The 23,222-nt window shown below is 33.5% G+C and overlaps 4 protein-coding genes and 1 long non-coding RNA gene across 8 annotated transcripts; 2 read left to right on the top strand and 3 right to left on the bottom strand.

Moving 5' to 3' along the window:
- Positions 1-196: 196 nt before the first annotated feature.
- LOC140963556 (probable glycosyltransferase STELLO2) lies at positions 197-4,662 on the bottom strand. 3 transcript variants are annotated; one of them, XR_012172705.1, is made up of 5 exons: positions 3,856-4,662; positions 2,410-3,649; positions 1,563-1,689; positions 579-1,118; positions 197-385 (listed from the first exon to the last, which is right to left on the bottom strand). XR_012172705.1 is itself a non-coding variant. In XM_073422929.1 (5 exons), the coding sequence occupies exons 1-4, from the start codon at positions 4,319-4,321 to the stop codon at positions 654-656; spliced, it is 2,298 nt and encodes a 765-aa protein (XP_073279030.1). In that variant the 5' UTR covers positions 4,322-4,662; the 3' UTR covers positions 413-614; position 653. The 3 variants fall into 3 exon arrangements, 2 of the variants coding, with proteins under 2 accessions (XP_073279030.1, XP_073279029.1); XM_073422929.1 differs by lacking the exon at positions 197-385 and having other exon boundaries at positions 413-614; positions 653-1,118; XM_073422928.1 differs by lacking the exon at positions 197-385 and having other exon boundaries at positions 413-1,118.
- Positions 4,663-6,058: 1,396 nt separating this feature from the next.
- On the top strand, positions 6,059-8,444 carry LOC140962294 (uncharacterized). Its single transcript, XM_073421150.1, has 5 exons — positions 6,059-6,139; positions 6,233-6,392; positions 7,169-7,488; positions 7,921-7,987; positions 8,288-8,444. The coding sequence occupies exons 2-5, from the start codon at positions 6,237-6,239 to the stop codon at positions 8,294-8,296; spliced, it is 552 nt and encodes a 183-aa protein (XP_073277251.1). The 5' UTR covers positions 6,059-6,139; positions 6,233-6,236; the 3' UTR covers positions 8,297-8,444.
- A 6,515-nt stretch (positions 8,445-14,959) lies between these two features.
- Positions 14,960-19,468, bottom strand: LOC140963019 (uncharacterized). 2 transcript variants are annotated; one of them, XM_073422220.1, is made up of 5 exons: positions 19,148-19,468; positions 16,997-17,038; positions 16,191-16,376; positions 16,045-16,084; positions 14,960-15,296 (listed from the first exon to the last, which is right to left on the bottom strand). In XM_073422220.1, the coding sequence occupies exons 2-5, from the start codon at positions 16,997-16,999 to the stop codon at positions 15,211-15,213; spliced, it is 315 nt and encodes a 104-aa protein (XP_073278321.1). In that variant the 5' UTR covers positions 17,000-17,038; positions 19,148-19,468; the 3' UTR covers positions 14,960-15,210. The 2 variants fall into 2 exon arrangements, with proteins under 2 accessions (XP_073278321.1, XP_073278322.1); XM_073422221.1 differs by lacking the exon at positions 16,997-17,038 and having other exon boundaries at positions 19,150-19,468.
- LOC140963020 (uncharacterized) lies at positions 17,045-19,116 on the top strand. Its single transcript, XR_012172646.1, has 2 exons — positions 17,045-17,748; positions 18,413-19,116. It is a non-coding gene; the product is annotated as an uncharacterized lncRNA (long non-coding RNA).
- Positions 19,469-20,175: 707 nt separating the features above from the next.
- On the bottom strand, positions 20,176-21,879 carry LOC140963426 (remorin 4.1-like). Its single transcript, XM_073422749.1, has 2 exons — positions 20,961-21,879; positions 20,176-20,613 (listed from the first exon to the last, which is right to left on the bottom strand). The coding sequence occupies exons 1-2, from the start codon at positions 21,606-21,608 to the stop codon at positions 20,422-20,424; spliced, it is 840 nt and encodes a 279-aa protein (XP_073278850.1). The 5' UTR covers positions 21,609-21,879; the 3' UTR covers positions 20,176-20,421.
- Positions 21,880-23,222: the final 1,343 nt, after the last annotated feature.

Raw genomic sequence — 23,222 nt, 5'->3', positions numbered from 1 at the left:
GAAAGAAAAAGAAGTCTTGAGTTCGGCTCAAAAAAAATTTTGTGCTGGAATTTTAGTATAGCATATTTTGATAGTTGAGCTAAACTAGTTTGATTTTTTCTAGCATCGTCGCGTCAACATACTCGAGCTTGAGATTTAGTATTTTACAGTATATTGACACAAATATCCATTCATTTTTACTAAAAATAGCAGTTAAACCACATGATTTACAAAATAAACCTGAGAGGATACAAATGTAAATAATATTGAAAATGATAAAATAAAATATCTCGAACACTAGTAATTTAGTTCATCCGGTCCGTCTATTGCCTCAAGTATAAAGATATCCCAACAGTGATGATGAACTCGAGTGAATGCTTTCTGGGAACAAAAAGCTCATCTGTTGCTGGTATGAATACATGATGAACGTAAATTACTCATCTTACAAGTAACAAAGATGAAAACATTAAAAAAAGTGATTCTCCAAATTCTGTTTAAGTGAAGATAGATTTACATTCAGTAAAAATTAAAAAAAAACAAATCTACAAGAAATGCCTCCTATTGAAAGAATAGTACAACAGACGACTCAGTATACATACCTCGACGAAAGGGTATACATTTTCAGATCTCGCCTCCTCGAGAGCTTCAAATTTTCCCAGTACTCAAATTGGACATCAAAATAATTCCATCAACAAGGGATCACCAGCTGCCATGAGCCTGATCAGCTTAATAAAGTCCTGCTCACTCGACACATTCCAGGGGTGAACTGCAGGTACTTCGGGAGAATAGAATGTAGAGTTACTCTGTGGCTTTTGCTTATATCTCATAGAATCGAACACTGAGTCGTAATTCTGTGGAGAGTCCATTGCTAGAAAGAACATTGGTACAGCAACCTTGTGGTGGATATCTAGATCGCCCACTAGACTGACAAGATCGATAAAGTCTGATACAAAACGTCGGGGGACATAAAATACCTCGGAATTGCAGATTACAAGGCTCTGGTGATCTTTTACCGTTTCTTTGTGACTCACTTGTAAATGGGCTGGCATCGTGGCAACCACTTTCCTGACCAGATCGGCTTGCTTTGCAAACCAATCCAAGTTGCCAGCAATTGGGACACTAGTCCAAGACTTGGACACCTAGAGGAAGTAGTTTTTAGAAATTTGAAAAACAAAAACCAACATTATTCTGATTAAACGAATCGAGGTGTCCCTAATGTTATTTGATTATCATTCGAAAACATCCAACTCAAATCAAATTCATCAAATTCAAGTCTACATACTTTGCGAGCTTTTATATATTCAGTATTTAATGCACTATAATCATATGATTAAAAAGGAGCTCACAATTTCACCATAGTTCAAGTTTTTGCTTGATAAAATTCGATGATTTAATTCAAACCAAATGAATCAATCCTGAATCCAACCATTAACCTGCGCTGAACTTAAACTCAAAGTTCATTTTCGAGCTTCAAATTAGATAAAATATTCGAGCCTGAGCTGAGCTCGAATACGAAAATTTGAGTAATTTTCGTCCCCATCGGTAATTTTGCACCTCTACCATTGACGGATAAATTTATTTACCTTGTTTGTGATCCAGAGCTTAGTCTTGTCGGCTTGCAGCAAGTTCCAGTAATTAAGAATAGTATTGTCTTGCAAAAATAAAAAGCCATCCGCACTGGTGTATCTATCAAATAATTTTGGCAGATTCCTGAAGAAAAAAAAGAGAGACAAATATCACATTATTATACATCTCAAAATTTAGTCAAATAATAATAATAATGCTTTCAAAATAATTAAAAGAAACAAAAAAGAGTAAAAAGTATCAGGACGAAGTTGAGTTTCAATTTCAACTATCAGTATGGCATGAACTGCAGTAAAGAAAAACGAAAAAGTGAAACACAGAATGTTATCTGACAAACTTTTTGCCCCCAATAGATTGCTCCAACATAGACACCAGAAAAGAATGCCAACATTGACCCAAAAAGAAAAAAAAATCAATGACTCTGGGAAATATGATCGACTGCAAGTTTCTAATCTAGGGTCGGTTACAACCGTGGAGTACAAATTCCCATCCTGATTCCTGTTGATTCTTACTGCACGCCTAGACTCATCTTGACCAACACACGTGAAAGGTAATGACATTCGGAAGAACAGGGATAAGAACAAAAGATGGACTAACGAGTGAAGTAATATAAGGTTTAATGGAAAAATTCCTCATATTTAACTTTTTGGTTGAATAAAGGGGAAAAACTTTATGGTATAAAAGCTTAGGGATAGGCAATAAGCAAATGATTAGGTTGCAACACTACTAAATATCAATGTGTGGAATAGCATTTTAATCAATAAGTAACAGAAAAAGGAGGGTGATTTATAGATTTGAAACTAAGAAAAAAAAAATTTGAAACTAGAAATGAGGAGGAGAATTTACTTGTAAACACGGTCGGCATCCCCTTGTTCCACAGCAAGATCCACATTTTTCTCCACTGATAAAATTATAACCGTCTTAAATATCCTTCCATATAGCAATCTCCACTCTAACGCTGTACGTTCCACAGGTCCATAGCAAAAGATAATGAGCACAACATTCCCAAAATTCTTCCTCCATGTTATCAAGTTCCCAATTTCATAGTTCACCATTCCCGTTTCTTCAACCCCAAGATGCACAGATGGTAAATTCTGTGGTACAAATTCCTTTCGATCACCTTCACCAATGTTTGCTCGAGGCCTGTCGAGTTCAAGGGACATCAAACGAGGCTGCTGGTAACCAACAGACAGTAAGTCTTGAAGCCATGCGGCTGTGAATTTTAAGTCCTTTTCTGTCCAAAATCCTTCCTCAGCCATAACGTAACTCAGCTCTAAAATTTTCTCGAACAATCTATGATTACTAGATCTCCATGCCACCAAGAACTTAATCAACCGACCAACATTAACGTGGAGATCTTTCTCTTCAGAAAAAGGGTATGCTTCAATTTTATCATACCGATGAACGGTGGGAGGATACACCACGACATACCCACCAACTTCCCATAAAAGCCTTTGGGCCCAGTAACCTCTCAGTACGTCCGAAGCCATTGAACTCACCGAGACAGGAAGCATCAACCCCCAAAATGCAGAAGAATGAAAGATAGTGTTGAAAGAATTTACAGGAACCATGGTACCTTGAGGTAAAGCCACTTTAGAGGCATGCTGATCGAATTTAATGTCAAACCCTTCCAACGTCGATTTCCTAGTAAAGTAAAAAACCGAGTCCACATCAGGTAACCCATTCGAAATTCCCTGTTGAATAAACTGTTTCCCACCAAAAACCTCTGTATAAAATGGTTCATGCTCGATATCACCTACGTTTTCTAAGGGCAACCCCCTTGGCCAAACGGACCGCTGCCCAAAATGTATATAAGGATTCACAACAGTTCTATTAGGATTATCGTGACTATATTGCAAAATAACCTCCTGTCTCGAACCCTCGCCGACCAACTCAACGTCAAAATGTTTCCCTATATCGTTATCAATCACATCACCTCGATCATCAATGTCATAAATCTTTTGTGCACCATGCTGTATGGCAAACAAATACCCAACAGTTTTTCGGACATAAGAATCAAAGGGCAAGTAATCGACCACTCTAAACCCCAATTGAGCTTGCATGTCCAATGACAAATAAATAACACCTGTTAAAATAACATTTATACAAAATGATTCTCCATTTTTGTAACGAAAGAATCACATAAACTAATACACTTAATTTATTCACATTAGCTGAATTTATAATAAATTAGCAACTCCCTGGTGTGCTTGTCGATAATTAAAGCAATTACTGCAATAAATCATCAACTTTCAGATAGCAACTGAAGATGAGCTTCAGCACAAATAGTACCTTTCAATTTCCAATCTTCTGGAGTCCTGGAATTACCGATCGCAAGAACCTGCCATCCTTTAATCTTAGCCATTTTCTTCAATGACTCCGAGGGATACTCAGACACCGAAACAACGATCCATTTCTCAGATCGAAAGCTTGAGAACGGGGTGACTTTATCGGCAACGCGGGGGATAGAATTCCAATTGATTTGAGGAAACTTGGGGTGGATTGAATGAGACTGAGTTGACTGAAGGCACAGCAGCGCCGCCGCGTCTCCCCCGGCAGTATAATAGTTTCGGAGGCAGAACACAGCGGCAACGGTGGTGATGACAAGGATAATCATGCCGATTCTGAAGATGTTCTCCGAAATCCATGTGGAGAAATCAAGTTTCTTGGGAGGGAATAAGCGAAATTTGTTCCTCGATGGGTGATTGAGGGATTTTGGGCCATCGGAAGAAGAGAAAACGCGATCTTGGACCAACATTTGACCTCAGTTTCGGATACTCGGAGTGACACTAACCCACTGCCAATAACAGAACAATGGTAGCTGATTTTTGTACTCCTTTTGACTCAGTCGATGAATTCAGTACATCACTGACAACAGTCTGGTTTTCTAGTTTGCCCAACACAGAGCACCTGCGTTTTCCAGGTGGGGGAGAAGAGGAATCTGGGATCTAAAACACTCGGTGTGTGTGAGAGAGAAGTGGGATTGGGGTGCTGCCGACAGGAAATGGGGTGGGAATGGGGACGATGTTTCTTAAGGTTGAATCCAACAACTACTGTTGTCTAGTTTGGTGAGAAGTGTTAAAAAAGACAGACTGGGAGTGGTGCGAGGGTATCTTTCTCTACACATTATGTCTTGGTCGTTGGATTTATTTATTTATTTTTTCGTGCACTTATTTTTAATTGTCATTAATAATTATAATCAAATTCTTCGATTTTTTTTTATATTTATATCTTAGCCTGTATTTTATGGATTTGGATCTCTACTTTGAGAATACACACATGCATTGCTCTACATTTTTTATAGAAGATTATTTTTTCAAATTCCTCTCATAAAATGAAGAGTAGATCTCTTATGAGACGGTCTCACGAATTTTTATATGTGAGACGGTCAACTTTACCGATATTCACAATAAAAAGTAATACTCTTAGCATAAAAAATAATAATTTTTCACGGATGACCCAAATAAGAGATCCGTCTCACAAAATACGATCCGTGAGACTGTCTCACTCAAATTTTTGCCTAAAATGAGATATCTTGATCTAAAAAAAAATACACGACACTACCACGTGGTGTAGAGCAATCGAAATCCGAGCATACCATCAAATACTGGCTTGCCGTGGAGACGAGAAGTGGACATGTCAACTTACATATTTTAAGTAATGGGGGGTTGAGATGTTGCATTTCATGGTTTTATTTTTCATAATTATGAGAGAATGTGTATTAGTGATTAATGTGATTACGATTCAGTGTTATCCAAAAAATATTAAAATATTTAAGATTATTGTGAAGCCAAACAAATGTGAAAAATCCATGGAATAGGAGTGAGTATTCGGTCAAAATCAACACAAATACTCACGTGAGATATCTCACGGATCAATTTCCTGGGTCGAATCTCTTATTTGAAAAAATATTACTTTTTATGCTAATAATATTACTTTTTATTGTGAATATCGGTAGGGTTGACCGGTCTCACAGATAAAGATTCGTGAGCCTATCTCACAAGAGACATACTCCAAAATCAAATGATCAAAACTTACCAATTTATTCATACAGAAACAAAGAAATTTAACTTAATTAAAATCGATTGTTTTGGTAGATAACCGCAAATAAAAAACGAATCCTTCAATTGTTTGGTTTAGAATTATGCTTCCCGTATATTTTCAAAAATAAAAAAATAAAATAAAAATATCGTGCTTCCTATATGTAATATACCATTACCATGGGATGTACCACGTCAAACTGGGCTGTAATATTGTTTTTTTTTTTTGGAATTCGTGAATTGTTCTTAGAAAATATTTTTTTTTTAAGAATTCCATATTTTTTAAGAAAATACATTTTTAAAAAAAATTAATTCACGAGCTTGTTTAATCAAACCGACTATAAATAGTAAGCAATCAATCAACTTTTTAAAAGTCCCATTCCCATTTTTGCCCAAAAAAAAAAAAAATTCCAAATTCTCCCGCCATTTTAAGGGAACAAAAGCATGGTCTCGAAGACAAAACAAGCTTCATTTCCTTCAAATCTCGAACGAACGGTCGCCTCCGTCCTTCTCCTCCTCTCCTCCCTCCCCCCGAAGTAAGATTCCATTCCAGCTACCATTTATATTTCCGCCATTTTGATTAAGTTCCCTACATCAATAATTATTGTTTTTTTTTTTAATTATTTCAGGGACATGATTAACGACTTCAGCAGTCCAGAAAGCTTCGAGAATTCGAGATTTTCCGTCTCGAAATCAAGCAACGGATCGTGGAGTTCAGAGACGAGTGTAGATGAAAAAACGTCTGTGGTCATATCTGTGCCTCGGTTTCGTCATGAGCTTAAGCTAAAGGTAATCGGCTGATCGGTCTTTTGATTTAGTTATGAATAAATGCGAATCTTACTGTGAGCTACAAATAACTGGTTTGGGTATGTTTGAATACTATGTAACGACCGAAAATCTGCTGTGAATTTTGACTAAGCTACTATTTGTTTTAATAGTTGATTCAGATTTAAGAAACACCCTGTTTTTATGTAAAAAGCTGAAACTCGCGGTTATTGGTCAATAAATTGTTCCCCTGATATTTTTTCCTTGAGAAAAGATCTCAGCCGTTGTTCATTCTCTTACTCTAAATATCGCGCCTCTTTGAGTTAATTTATGCCGTTATTGACAGAGTGATCAGTTGTTTGGCCATTTTTTTAATAACTGGATGTTACAGAGTGTTTCTGTATCCATATTTTTGTGTCTGGGATTGGGGATTTCATACTTCTTCATTTTTGTTTAAAACGAATCTGTATTTCTGTGATCAAATTTCATTTGCAGCTGAGATATGTGGGTAAAACAGGACGCTGCTTACTGCTGTTTGTTGAATAAAGTTGAGTAAAATAAAATAATGACAGAAACATATTGTTTATCTGGATTTTTTGGGATGTCAATCAACTCATTTGACATCTCTGTCTCTAGCTCCACAGATCATGAGAAACATTCGTCGAATTTGAAGATTATTCTTCCAACTAAGTAGTCCGACAGTAGGATCCACCATATTTCACATTTGCGCGTGTAGTTATTTATCCTAATTTTAACAGTGCTCAAATGTTTTTCCCCTAATGATTCCACAAAATGCTCAGGTAGCTCGAAAGAAACGCTCAAAGAGCATCTGGGTATCTGATGACCTAAAACTGACTTCCAGCAAGCCAGCAACATCATCCGACTGTGCTTCGGGGATAACATCAGCCGATGCTTCATCGTGCTTGTCAAGTAACCCAAGCATTCAAAGTTACAGTACCGAAAGTAAAGCCATCAAGAAGGTGAGGAAGCCAGTTGTTTCTACTCATATGGAACACCAAGCTGAGGCCATACTGAGAATCTTGTCTAAAGGGAACGCTTCTGAAGTGAAAATTCGCCAGTTGCTCGGTGATAGCCCCTCCACCAGCAAAGCCTTGAGAATGTAATTATCATACCTCACTACCTTATTTGTCACTTTTTATGCGAGAGTTGGAATGAAACGTTTTTATTCTACACAAGAATTTCACTTATATGGGTTAATTTTATTTTTTGAAAATGGCTTTTTCGATATAAATCTGCTCTCATTATTTGATTGAGTTGGTCTTGGTAGGCTAGTATCTGATTCATACTTCTTGGATAAAAATTCTGGGTCAAGGCATAATAAACTATAAAATTATCATTGAGCAATGTCTTGTAATTTCGAGTTTCTGGGATAAAGTGTTTCAACAATGACCACATGCCCTTTTTGTTCGCAGGAGAAAATTAATATTTTTTCTTAACATATCTAATCCCCAATGCCCAAATTCTGGATATTAAGTCCTTCAGCTTAAATGAATACTATATTCCAAAACTAACAAATCTGTTCTTGATCTAGGTTGCTGAAACAAGAGGAAGTAAAGAGATATGGAGCTGGAGGTCGCATAGATCCTTATATTTACAAGGTAATAATGCAGAATCAAAACTTTATGATAATTTAATGTCAATAAAATTAAATTTAATCTAGCTAATTGGTTTCAAGAAACTACTCGAGCCAGCAATAGTTTATCCAGCATGTAGCTGTAAATAGGGTGGATATTCATTTTTAAGTAAAAAAAATCTAACTTTAATTTCAAAATATAATAAAATGTGTAATCTGAAATTTGGATCCCTCAATAATTAACAGGTTACTTGTCTGTTTGCTCTTGTCTGTTTGCTCTTGTCTTATGCATATTCAGTTATTGATCTTTTGCATCATTCCTCAGATAGCTTGATAGCTTACACGGTTCTACAAGTTATAACCCACCAATTTATCACAAAATGGTACGTACCAATTCTGTCTATATATAGAAATAATTCTGCACATTTTTTAGAACCATTTTACTTGGAAAAAAATATGATGTAGAAGAGTGTATTATAATATCAGCCTTTAATTAGGGTTTTACGTTTTCAATGAGTAAGTTTAAGTTGAATATTAATACTCTATTCATTTATAATTGTTGTCCTAAAAGAATTATAATATGATACGGAATTATTAAATTCACACGTTATGTTCTATACCATATATTTCAAATAATATGATTTAGGTTGTGTTTGGATTGATGGATTTCAAATTCATTGATTTCAAATATATTTTTATAGTTTTAGAGAGGTAAGACCATAAACTTCAAATCCAACTCTTACATGTTTTATATTGTTCATGTTAATTAGGATATATTTCGAGTTCATCCAATGATGGAAGCATTGAAATTCTATTTTATTTAGTGTAACTAATGTGTAAATAAATAAAATATAGATTTAATATTTTATTAATTTTTTTATTGTTTACAATAAAAATATAATTGAAATTATGAATTTTAAATTCATCTATCTAAATATATTATTTGGGCCCAAACTCAATTCACTTATGTCGTCCGCGATGAATTAATTTATACATAATCTAATGTGAGAAGTTCTATTTATCTATTTTTTTAGAGTATAAGTATACTATTATTTCAGACTATAAAAATATAATATAATTGTTCATACTACCGATAATACTTGAGCGTAGTAGACCCGAGATTTGTTTATCTTGGGCAAAGAAATAATTAAATCTACCTAAATAAATTAAAAAAACTATCTGCAATGAGTGAGACTCGAGCTTGAATCGAATTGTATATTTAGTCAATTTTAACTAATCGAGTTGTATATTCATATTACTTAAATTAAATTTGTTTACAGCATTTTAGATTATGTTTAATTTATATAGGAGGAAAATATTTTAATTGGATTTGGAGAGATGGAACCCCTCAAATTTTATGTGGCTCCACGACTTTGTAAGTACGAAGGCAAAAAAATTATAAACTGTTTTCTTAAAAATAATTTGAGGGTGATTATTTTTGCCAGGTGTATTATTAGGGAAAAAATGCTAAGGCTTATTTAAAAATGAATTCGTTTCTTTTTCTTTTTACATTTTTAATTGAATCCATTAAATTTATGCTTTTTTTTTAAAAAAATCTGTTATTAATTCTACAAATTTTTATTTCTCTTTTAGTTTTTAATTTAATTTAAGAATTATATATCATATATGACCTTTTTTTAAAAAAAATATAATGTGACATAAATAGTATTTCCCTATCGTTTTTCTAAGCAAGCATATTTATTTATTAGGAAATAATATTTGACTTCTATTAATTAGCTTGTAAGTCCGCTTTCAGATGCACAAAAAGCCCTTTCATCTGACTTTGCTCAAAGTCCCTTGAACTAGTAATTAATTTACCTGGCTTTTGATGTTAAGAATGGACAACCCCAAAACCAAGTGCTTAAAAAATTATTTAAATAATATCAAATTAAACGTCCTAAGCCAACGATTAGTGGTACATTTTTCTGGACAACTCAACATTCTTTATTACATTATTTATTGCCTTTCCTTAATTTATCGGCTAGGAGTTCGTAACTTGTCGACCCCCTAAAATAACTAAAATTTATTCATACCCTTTAACTTTTGATATGGATAGAACTTTATGTAAGCAACGATGATACGTCATTCACTTATTAGATGTGATGAAACAAATAAANTATATTTGACCAGTCTCTTCCCACTGTTGCCACCTAGCTACACCTAACGGAAAAAGGCCACATTTGACAGAGTCAATCACAAGTCAATCCCTAATTAATTAGTCAAAAAAACTAAAGTTCAACACCGAATTAAAAGTCCATATAAATGCTTGCTAGAACTGCAACTTATAAATACACAAGTCTCCCCATCTCCACCAACAACAGAAAACTCTCACACAGTTTAGTGTTCTTCGATGGGAAAATACGTGGAGCTTCTAGATGCAGGGGTTAGAATAGCAGCCAGGTTTCATTCTCACTGCCCTCAAACTGCTCGCATGTACTACCACCCTCCATCCGCCGTTGACGACCACCACCACACGTTGCTCCGCCAGTCTGACCACCGTGAGTCCTCATGTTTCCATGGCGGCAGAACCCATGATCAGCTTACACATGCGGCGAGCTCCAACTCCACCGCCGCCAACTCTAGTTCATCAATCAGTTCTGATTTTAATAAATTTGTTGTTTATTCTTTGCTATAAGAATTCGAAATGAGAATAGAAGTTGGATTAAGGACAAGAAGTTTTCGTTTATATTAAAGATATTTATTATTCTTAATATATCACAGATTTCATAATATATACTGGGAGGTTTTGTTGTCCATAAGTTTTGGGGATTGATGAAAAAACACGTTTATTCATTTAAGGATTACATTACTATTTTATTTAACTTTGTAGTATCGTGATGAAATTAATTGAATTTTTATATATAGTTTTTGTACTTCGGATCTTGGATCGAATGTTTTTCATATTTACCCATGCACAAAATTAAAAAATCTTCTTCATAAATCACAATCTTTACATTTTTTGTCATATTATCTCAATACGATTTTGATATTCTATTTTAAATTTCAAACTTAATCTGCTATATTTTTTGACAAGTTCAGTCATTTTTCGATGTTACGTTGATGCGACAGTGATGTGATATTGACATGTCTAGTACTACATCAATATCTCCGATAAAAAATGATTAAATTGTAAAAAAAAATAGGGTTAAAATGAAATTTTGAGAACATAGTATATTTTACTGAAAACACACAAGATTCACTATATTAGTTAGAAAAATATTATTAACTGAATTAAAATAAGTTCTGTTTTCTAAATTAAACTCATAAAAAATGATTTCTATACATAAATATCTCATAAATAAATAACCATAAAGTTACGTACGCCAATGAGAAGCCAACTCGATTCAAGCTCAATCAAACATGGGTTATTCGAGCTCAACTTCAAAAATAATGTTCATGAGCCAAGCTTGCAAGCTGGCTCATAATATCAAAATTACTTTTTAGATTTTTTTTAGGGAAAATAGTCAATTTAGTCTTTTNTTTTTTTAAATTTTTTTTTTTTTTTTTTTTTTGGTCTTCCAACCTGTTAAAATTAGATCTTAGTCTTTTGACTTTACTTTTTGTTAGATTTTAGTATTATTTCTCTGGAATACTTACATCATGATCATGAGACACGTCGAATTTCTTGTGTCACGACAACATTTTCGAACACACAAAATCTAATTTTTCATGGACATTTCAAATTTCACATGGAAACAAATGTAATCACTTTATTTAAGGTTAAATTTTGACCTTTATCATACATGTGAAAAGAAATATATACTCTTGTATAACATAGACGAAATCGTGTTTTTGCCGTTAGTAGATCATATCGGCATGGTTATGTGCGTGGAGAAAATTAAAAATAATTGTGTTGATTAAATTCTTGAATCCATACGTTACGAATACGGATGTATAATTTCCACGAAAAAAGTTATTTTTACATATTATAGTAAACTTCTAATTCTAAACTAGTACTGAAGGGCAGATCATGTGTGATCAAGTAAAACAAAGCAACGAGTCTGGACAACAAAAAATGGGTCATAACGTGAATATTAAAGTAGGATAAAAATGATATTAACATTCCACAAGTACTCTCTCTATTTTCTATTTTTGGATGTAAAATTTTATTCAGTTTCAAGAGTTTCGAATGAAATTCATAAAATTCAAATCATAAACAAACATTTATTTTTATAAAATATTTTGTATTTTATGTCTTTTTCACTTCCAGTATTTTATTTTTTTACATATTTTTTGCATAATTTTTCCATTTGTTTTTTTTTAATCTTATATAAAATTTCAAGCATTCATATTATAACAGAAAACAAAAAGTAGCGGAAATTCAATAACATTATGATCAATTTTATTGTATGTATACCTTAACTACTCAGACGATCAAGTTATTATTGGGGTAATTTTAACCAACAACCCTAACTGTATGTGTGCATATAATCTATACACACACACACACACTTAGTGTATTTTTTAAATTATCCCAGGTATTTGTGGCTGATACAAACAGACAATATAATCAGTATAACTCCCTATACCACAGGTACCGCCCCATCCACCACGGTCCGAGCCGAAGTATGTGGTACGAGGCCAAAAAAGCTGGTGACGTGCGCCCTGTGCATGACGGAAACTATCGACGGCGGCTTCCATGACTTTAATCGTATTCCTCTCGTCGCATTGGTAGTATCGACTCAACCAAAACTTCCCTTCAATGTTTCCTTCTAGCTAGGGGCTTTAGGTCCCTTCAGCTTGTTCTATGGCGATATTGAACGATGCATTACCCAGCTCAGGGCTCCATTTGAGAAGAGGAAGGTTGGCTGCAGTTCGTATTCTTCTATGGATTCGAGCAAACATTCGTTTATCGAAGTCAATTATGTTCTCACTCAACAAGGTGTGGCATGAGAGGAACAAAATTAGGGTTACTAATAATATTCTTGTCATTTTTTTTTTTTACTTTCTTTCTTGTGTTTGGGTTCAATTTATATACATTTTAAGATCAGATGTCCTAAAGTAATTGAGGGACATGTAATAAATTTATTTTAAGTTTCATTGGCATTGATTACTTGTTAATATTATCTATATCTATATCTATATCTATATACATATAAATATATGATTTCTATTTGTGAGCTTACTATTATGACCTCTTGTTTTGCATTTTGATATAGTTGATAGGGTTATTTTAGTCATTATTCATGTTAAGGTTAATAAGATTTAATTCATTTTAGTAGTTATCATTCAATTATATTTATGTTGGTAGAAATTGATGTCTTATGCATTTATTTTTTAGTTCATGTGTTTATTATATTCTTTTGACCTTTAGTATTACCTTTGTATTCTTTTTTCACTTGTTTTATCATTCTTCTTCACTTTTTTTAAATTGTTTTCTCCATGCTTTTCTTTTTCTTCTTTGTGACCTTCGTTTTTTGTTATTTTCACCTTTTTTCCCTCTTTGTCGCATTTGTTTGTCGAAAGAGGTTTTTGCATTCTATTATGATGATTGTAATATTTTGTTTTCATTTTGTTTTTCATTTCATTTTTTCACATATATAATTTGTTTAACCTTTGATGTTTCCCTAGAGCTAGCAATTGATGATACAAATAAATTGAAGTACTCTTATTGTGCTTGACATTCTTGATCCATTTTTATCTGATGTCTCTTTATTGGTTAGGGTATTTTTTTTATCATTTGAGAAGAAAGGTAGAATATATATTTATATTAACTCAGTTTTTAGTTTTGTCCCTTAGTTTTGTCCCAAAGATGATGTTAAATATGTAGAAATTCTCTCTATTATAGTTGATAATGTTCAAGTCATTCTCATTTTTTACCATCTCTTATTCTGTTATATTACAATCATGTTAATGAAAATCTTTCATGATAGCAAGTGATTCAGGTTTTTTGTAATGAGACTTAATAGTTATAGCGGTTGATTTACTGATTTGGCATATGATCTTTTNATAAAAAAATAAACAAAATCTATAAAGGGTTAAAAGTTAGCAAAAGCAATTGAATTAAACTTGATAACAATTTTAGTGGTTTTATTTTAACAATATAATGCTAATTTTAATTAATTAAGAGAATATTTTTTTTTATTATTATTGCTTATAATTTTGTGTGCTTCATTTAAGTACACTGTGGTATGGGTCATAGTAAATCCATTACTCTATTAATTTATTTTTATTGTTTTTCTTTTATGAATGATATTTGGATGAAAAAAATATTTTCTGGTTTGACAAAGTTGTTATTATGTCATAATCACGTTGATTGAAAAGTTTGTCATATGAACAAATGAATATATATGTTTATGGTCATCATGTTATTTTATCTATTGTGTTTTGACCTGTTTAGATTGAGAAATACTCTTAAACATGATGTTACTCAAACGATTTTAGACAGTATCTAAATTTCATAATTATGGTTCGATCCTTTGTTAACCACGTGTAACACACGTGCATTTTCCTAGTGTTTATAAAGAATGCGAGTTAATATTGCTTTAACTAATGAGAGAAGAATAATAAATTATGAATTATTATTTTTTTATTACAATGACCGATATTAATATTACCATATCAACAACGTTCATATCATCGACTTATCGAGCGAGTCTGTCACACAAGTTTTAGTTCAATCGTTAAGATGATTCTTTTTTTTTTTTTTTTTTTTTTTTTTTTTTTGTAGATTGGGTGAAAATATTTCATTTTTTGTTAAAATAAAAACTTAATATAATACATGCGACTCATTTTATACTCCGATCGTTAGTATTTAATTAATGATATTACAATTAAGTTTTGGAAGAAAATGATTGCCGAAAAAACGGCAATGCAATTTGTCATTTATTACAATTGTACGTGGAAAACTTGATGAAAATTAAATGACTTTGGGTGCATTTGGATTGTGTTTCGAAACCATTATTTCAAATCGACTTAGTTGTTCAATTCAATTTTTATGTTGGAGCATTTCAAATCAAGACGAATTTCTTAACAATTTATTTACGCAGATGTAATAATAACCGTGACTAGATTAACTCAATTTCAAATCAGGTTTCAACATCATTGTCATATGAAATCTGACAATGAATCCCTCAAATCAAATGAAATTTATCTTTCCAAATACAACTTTATATCAAATCTGATAGTCACCAGAAGCAGTTCAAGCATACTGCAAAAATAATGGCCACCACAATGCAGCGGATGGAAGTGTTTAGGACCATCCTCGCCTAAACAAGATGGCAGCTGTTTCTTATTGGATTCTTGATTTCACCAATTAGAACTACCTTCCGAGTCACGCGACTGGTAGAAATCATTTGACCTCGCGATATTTACTTCCTCGAACTCATTATCATCTGAAAAGCTCAAGTAAAAAAAGTAGAGTGATGCCAGAGTTGAACAATACATGCATAAGAATACACAGCAGATACTAGATGGGTCTTATGTTGTATATGAAAATATATCTGAAGCCTAAAGTTAATAAAGAGGAGATAGGGTCGTCACTTTCTTGGCTTCTAGACTTGAAGCAATTTATGGGACTCTTCCTTTCACAATTTTAACATGTACATGTAGAATGTACTCTCACGGGGATTACTCCTACAATGGCAATAAACGATTTTGATCAGTTAGATACATCACCTATATATCATCATTTCCTAGCCACGATACAAGAGATCCCTCGTCACAATTAGATGCATTTTTATTTTCATAGTTTATACCGTCGTCACAGAAGAAATATAAAGCTGACTATAAATGGAACTGCTCTAGCCATACAATGGCAATAAACGATTTTGATCAGTTAGATACATCATCTATCATCATTTCCTAGCCACGATACAAGATATCCCTCGTCATGATTAGATGCATTTTTATTTTCATAGTTCATACCGTCGTCACAGAAGAAATATAAAGCTGACTATAAATGGAACTGCTCTAGCCATATATATGCGCAAATGAACAACAGAGTATGCCAAGTTCTATGCCATTCCCTAGAGATATAGACATGAAAATACAAATTAAATCGTCTATGATTTACTCACTAACAATGTAATAAGTTATATTTTGATATTCCAAAAGAAAGCAAATCTATGAAAATTAGAGAACCTTTTCTCAGGGTCAGTGCGACGACAGCGTCATTTTCAACCTGGAAGACACAAGAAATAACAATCGATTTAGGTTCCAGACCAAAGTAGTAAAATAAGTTTCAAAAAATTTGAAATCAATTATCGCATAAAAAATTAAGGTAGAACCTTTTGATCTGCCAATGATTTAGAATCAGCCAACACTTCCCGATTTGACATTAGTATCAGTTTTTGATTGTTAGCTGGCTGATCAATGAGTTCTTGCAACTTCTCCTTGATTTGTAGAATAGTCTCACTTGGAACGCATTGCAGGAAGTAAGTTGTCTTCTCACGTTTAACACGGATATACATCGACTTGTGATCAAGTAATCAAAATTTCAGTGTTAGCTTAGATCAACAACTGCTGGAAACTAATCTAAATTCTAACAAATGAAATCCGTGAAGTAACAAGAATTTCTTCCCAAAGTAAAATGATTTAGATATTCACTTTACTGTAATCAAATGACAGTATATCAATTAGAGTTACTTGACAAGCTATATAACAAAGTGAGAGATATCACCAAAACCAACGAACCACTTTAAAGTATATGAGCACTGAGAAAACTTCAATCGCTTATATCCATAACATGAAATTTCTGTATCATTTCGTCCTCTTTCAGTAACTAAAGAAATCACACCTGCCCTTTCCACTCTTTATCTTCGAAGTCTTGACATTCAAAATACACCAAAATTGCAATGTAGGACCCTTGGTCCTTACTTTAATAAACATGCAAGCAGAAGCTGCTGTTTATTTTAGTTGTAAATAAAATCAATATATCTCTATTAATGAACCTATCCTGGTGATAAATACTTTCTAAAACCTCATACAATAAATTTATAAGAAAATAAAGCTTAAATTCCCAGTATGCAAATAAAGCATAAATCATGAAATAAAATGATTGTAAAAGAGACATGTCCTCTGTCACAACACCTACCATTTTTGGTGACCTTCTATTGCTTCGACCCTTGTTCTTCACCTAAAAATATATCAACAAGAGATAAGCCTAGGGAGAGTTAAACATGCCATAAAGTCAAATACATAAACATATGGTAGATATGACATAGCATAGCATGCAAATTAAACATGATGCTCGTAAATTGCACAGACATTCGATGCGTGTTGGGTTTGAATTCATACAAAACCTCATACTTAAGATTTGGAATACAGTCCATACAGGTCAACACGTGGATGAAATGCTTAATCATCAGTCCCAAATCGGACACAAATAATAAGCCATGGATGCCATAACTCTGGACAAGCCATGAAATGCAAAGAATGCCAAAGGTGCAGCCTGTGCACTGTAAAGCATGTCATAGGCCCAACCCATGCACCGTAAAAGTACATCACATCTCAAAGGCCATGCACCATAAACTTAAAATACACATCATGCAATGACCTACTCTTATTACTGCAAAAAAATCAATTTTGATCACACAATACAAAGAAATGAACGATAAAGCTCAAGATACAAATACATGAATGCTGAAATATAATGCATGGATAAAAAATAACGTAGAAGCACATAGAATCACAAGACCACATAACTTCCATGCAGATAGAAAAATATCGCATTGATCATACAACCGGAGGCTAACATACTGAATACATGAAGCTCCCAGGTTCTAAAATATTCTCATACATTGAGTCTTTTCCTCAAAAATTGAATCGGGATTTCTGAATTCTTTGGTTATGTTTAGGGATGGCAATTTTCTCCGAACCCGTTGGAGGATCCGATACCCGACCCGAATAGAAGAGGGTATGGAGGGATTTTTAGACCCGATTAAATAATTGGGTAATCGGGTATGGGTATTTTCGGGTTCGGGTATGGAGGCGGGTTTGATATAATCCGACCCACACCCGACCCGAATACCCGTTCAAATTAATATATATAAATATATATATGTATGTATGTATGTATGTATATATATAGTAATTATATTTATTTATATTAAAGATTCATCAGTCAATTCACCGATTTTCGAAGTTTTCAATACATATAATCATAAATTTGAAAATTAAAGAAAACGATACTTTGTATATTAAAAGAGAAGAAAATATATAAAACTTCATATTTACACTTATTATAAAGCGTGAATAATTTTTCTTATTGTTTATTTAAATAATTTTTTAAATATTCATAACTTCATTGAAACAATTTAAATTTGAAAAAATTCAATTGTATATGATAATTGGGTAGGGTATGGGTATCCGATAATCCGATGGGTATGGGGATGGGGATGAAATTCAATACCCGATGGGTATGAGGATGGGTATGGGGATGAATTTAATAAATGGGTATGGTGATGGAGGTATGAAATCCGACCCATACCCTACCCATTGCCATCCCTAGTTATGTTTCATAATAATTCATAAAATCGTGATAAAATAACTTAGAACTTATCCCACATTTTCTTTCACTTTATTTCTGGACATATCGGTTAGAGAATTTCTTTACCGATTTTCTAAGTACATGACCCTGCTTCTAATTAATTGATACTTGAAAGTTCCCCAACACTTGACCTATCCAGAATCACCTAAAAGGTCTATGATCAACGATTTAATAATTTTAAAAAAAAAAACTTTATTCCACACAAAAATAACCTAAATTTGACTCTAAATTTCTTAACTAAAAATGTAATGCCACCTGAGAAAACTTAATCCAATATTATTAAATATTTTTAAAGGCTGAAATTTTAAGGAAAATCATTTTTGGGTAGAATTAATTCGGGTGGTTTATTGAATTATTGTCCTTCTTGAATTTAAAAAGCCCATGAATTTTCGCTCGATTCTTGTCTAGGACTTTGGGGCTTTCATACAACACTTGACATCATAATTTTATCATGTTCCAGGACCGCTTCTGGATTGCACAACAGGGCTTCCCGCTACAGCAGTAGCGTTTCAACCGGACTCCAGAAACCCAGCCATTTCCTAACTCATATCCGTACTCTACTACTATCCTAAAAATTCCTCGCTGAATTCGTACGCTAAGAATAGGCTTGAAAGGCTGAAACAATAAAAGTTTGAAAAACTGAAGGAAAAAAAAGATTTTAGAAATGACGGAAAATAATCCAAGACTGAGACTTACACCGTTTTGAGGCTTAAGAAATCATCAACCAATTGATCCCAATTAACTGATTCGGCGTTGGATCGAAGAAAAATCGAAGTCAAAATAAAAGGCTAAAAATCTCCGCTGTGCAGGTTTCTTTCCGTTCTTCTATTCCTGATTTATGGGGAGGAACGCGGTGGTCTTCTGTCTTAGAGGAGGTTAACGTGGTGCAGCGGCGGCGGCTCGCAGGTGTAACGGAAAATGGGAATTCCTGGTTAGGTTTCTTCGCCGGAGCTGCTGCTGCCAGCTGCACTTCGCTTCTTGCTGTTAAAAGCTCCAAAAGATATTTAATCATTTTTTATTATAATTTTTTTTAGAACTAATTTTAGAATTTCAATTTTCTATAACAATCGTATGAATTAAATTGTTAAATAAAAAAATTTACACGTAACACCTTTAAATTTAAAATATAAGTATATTACCCAATTTATTTCAAATAAACATAACATGATATTTTCGCCTCTTTTTTTATTATTTATCATTTTCTGGACGATTTTCTACCTTAAAGATCTTATATTTAATCTATCCAATCTCAAAAAATTCACAACAGCTGACATATTTAAAAAATGAGTATGTCTCTTGTGAAACGGTCTCACAAATTTTAATCTGTGAGATGGATCAACCCTACCGATATTCACAATAAAAAATAATACTCTTAGCATAAAAAGTAATAATTTTTCATTGATGACCCAAATAAGAAGAGATCCGTCTCACCGTGAGACCGTCTCACACAAGTTTTTATCTTAAAAAAATCATATAAAATATCTTATTCATCAATCCTCCTATCAAAAATCATTGATTGAATGGCTGAAATAAAAAAAAAAATTTAAAATTTTATTTCCCAATTTTGAGTATATATTCATCTTCACAAGTTCACAAAATCCTTCATGTATTACAAAATTAACTTAATAATGTTAAAGCAAGAGTAGATATGTGATTCTAACACAAGCTCAAACAGAGGTTTGATTACTCACTGAAGTATAAAAAACACAGACACTGAACAGATATTTGAACTTCTCAAAGGTACAAAACTGACATCTCAAATATGTAGTAGAGTTCAACTTGTACACTCATATTCCACAGTACTTGAACTACTTGGATACCCTTTGAGTTGAAAAAGTGCAAGGAATCCCATATAGCTTAAGGTCCTGGATTACAATCCTTATGATCAAAACTCAATCAATATGCATTTCAATATTTTATATACACATTTTTTAGGGATATGGATACCAATAGATCTATATGATGATATATTAAAAGCAAGATCGCTTGGCTGGGAGTCGTCCGACGGCTTTCATGAGATTGGCGATTTCAAGAATCCTGGCCACTTTGGTTCCTCTCTTGGCTTCAGCTGAAGCTCTCCTCTCCTCTGCTTTTCTGTGGGCTTCTGCTATGTCATTCTGCATCTTTTCCAGTGCCTTTGCCCTTTTCTCCTCTAGTTTCCTCTGTGAATTTGAAGATTTTCGAGTTCATCATATCATATTTCATTAACAGGGAAAACAAGATAGAATCTGACTGCAAAGAATTGGATTCTTCCTTGTCGATTTCTACTTGTGCCAGCCATTTCTTTGAAGCTTGACAGAGCAGAACACTTGAGGGCCGATCTATAGCAAAACTTACTTTTTTTTTTCAAAAAAAAATTGGCATGAAATTTGAAATTATTTCTAGAACAGATAAATCGTTGCATGATCTTCAACTTTTCAAGAAACACGCAAAATTAAAGACCATAAGAACAAACTAGCAACCCCTGCATGCATTAATCTGTTTTTTTACACGCAAAATTTAGAAGTACCTCTTCTTTCTTCATCCAAGAAGTAGCTTTCTGCACTTGCTCCCCCTCCCAACCTTTAATCACAACATCCTCCCGCTTAAACCGATTATTAATCTTGGCTATCTTCGCATTTTGCCAAGCACTAATCTTCGACAAAACCTCCTCTTTCTTCACACTTTGCACCGACACCTCACCTCCATTGATACGGTAATCACCATCACCCGCAGCTGCAGAAAGTGCCAACGCTCTATCCCCACCACCTCCGGGAGACTGCAGGGGATTAGTATCCGGCACAATCGCCAAAGGGTTGGTTTCCTCTAGCAAATTCTCCTCCTCTCCTATCCTCCCCAAGTTCCCCGTCTCATTCTCCGAAGCGATATTGGAACCAGCCAAGACTAAAGCATTAAACTCTCTACTGATGGAGGTGAAATTAATCTCCGATGAAGCCATAGAAGCAGGAGATGATCTATGGCTGCCTGTTTCCCAAGTCTCCAGACGTCGGGCCCCCGAGGAAGGAGGCGTGGTCAAGGCGTGGATTTCTCTGATCGCAGGCGACGACCCATCACCATCACCATCACCATCACCATCATCATCATCATCTTCATGAGCATGAAGTGTATCACCATCTCGAGTTCTTGATAAGACTAAGGCTCGTTGATTTCTCGACATATATCGAAGATTATTAGCTAGTTACGTTTCTGAATGAGTTTGTGGGAGAATATAGAAGTATGGAGATGAAGGGAAGTGGTGAGGAAGGAAGCGAAAAAGTTGTTAATCATTAATTAATGTCTTAATCGCATGTTATTGATCAATTAATTGAGTTTAAAGTAGGCCATGATCCCAGAGCTGCATGCAGTGAATGGGCAGTTGGAGAAGACGTTTCCGTAATTGATAGCTTAACAACAAATGATCAAATTTGTACTGAAAAAGATATAATATTCGGTGAGTGTCGGCTTTGGAGATTTTTGTCGACGAATGAAACCTTTGCACTCAGTCATTAAAACCAAAGGTAGCATCCCTTTCACTGAAGAAACGTGTCCCGAGATCAATGGCCTGAACAATCGATGGAGGACACTTGGGGTTTGCTTAATCCACACGTCTTTCTTACACGATAATTAGTAACTAAAATATTGAAGCTAACCCGACGAATACTTTTCAAAAACTATTAATTGATGTTTAATTCTTGGTTTGTCTTCTTCTATCTTAGGTTGATGTAATGGGAGTGAGAAGCAGCTACGTCGAAGGTGCTTCGGCTATTCATCTGATTGGATAGCATATTTATGTGACGGGTTAGTTCTTAATTTTCTTGGAGTTTGATCGACATCAGACTCTCTCTATTCAAAGAATAATATATAATTATAATTATAATCAAATATACGAGCTAGAGCAAACTTTAATAATTACTTTGGGCCCGATGAATCCGAGAACAATCTCATTTTTGTACGAAAAAGTAAGGTGTTCATCGGTCGGTTTGTTTCAGTTTTCGGTATTTTATTTTGATTTTTGCGATTTTCGGTTTTACAAATATATAATTCGATATCCGAACCATTTTTTTTCGGTTCGATTAATTCGATCGGTTATTTCAATTTTGATACCATTATTTAAATTAATAAATTGTAAAATATAATATGTTATCGTTTTACATGATTTCTTAGTAAAACATTTAAATATAAAGTCTAAATGAATTACATAAACAACAATCAAATAAATATTATTTAAAATAATTCACCATTCACTGATATCATCTCAAAAAATATATAATAAAAATAAAATTATTAATTTAATGAAATTTCGTTTTTTTCGATCGGTAAATTATTAATTTAATGAAATTTCGATTTTTTCGATCGGTTCGATTTTGACATATATAATCCGAAACCGAACCAAATAAATTTCGGTTTTAACATTTATATCCGAATTATAAATTTTGGTTTTCAGTTCAATTAAGTGTTTGATTTTTTCGATTTAGCTTTTCGATTTTTTCGGTTTTATCCGATTTTTGAACACCCTTACAAAAAAAGCAATGAAATATAATAATCACAAGTGAAAAGAGGCCATCGCTCGTTAATTGGGCTCGTGGGTTTGAGGTTCAAATTTCGATGACAAACTTGGGGTGCAAAAAATTGGGCCAGGATATGGGCTCGAAAGCAGGGGTAGCACTTATCAGGTCCATTGCTACGTACACACACATAAAATGGTCGTTTTGTTGGTTTTATTGTTTTTTTTTAAAAAAAAAATAGAATATGATATAAATATTTTGGTTTGGGTGACTTAGAGAGTAACATA

The sequence above is a fragment of the Primulina huaijiensis genome, chromosome 17 (genome assembly GCF_012295235.1).
Source record: "Primulina huaijiensis isolate GDHJ02 chromosome 17, ASM1229523v2, whole genome shotgun sequence".
NCBI lineage: Eukaryota > Viridiplantae > Streptophyta > Magnoliopsida > Lamiales > Gesneriaceae > Primulina > Primulina huaijiensis.
This window is presented reverse-complemented; position numbering and strand designations above follow the sequence as displayed.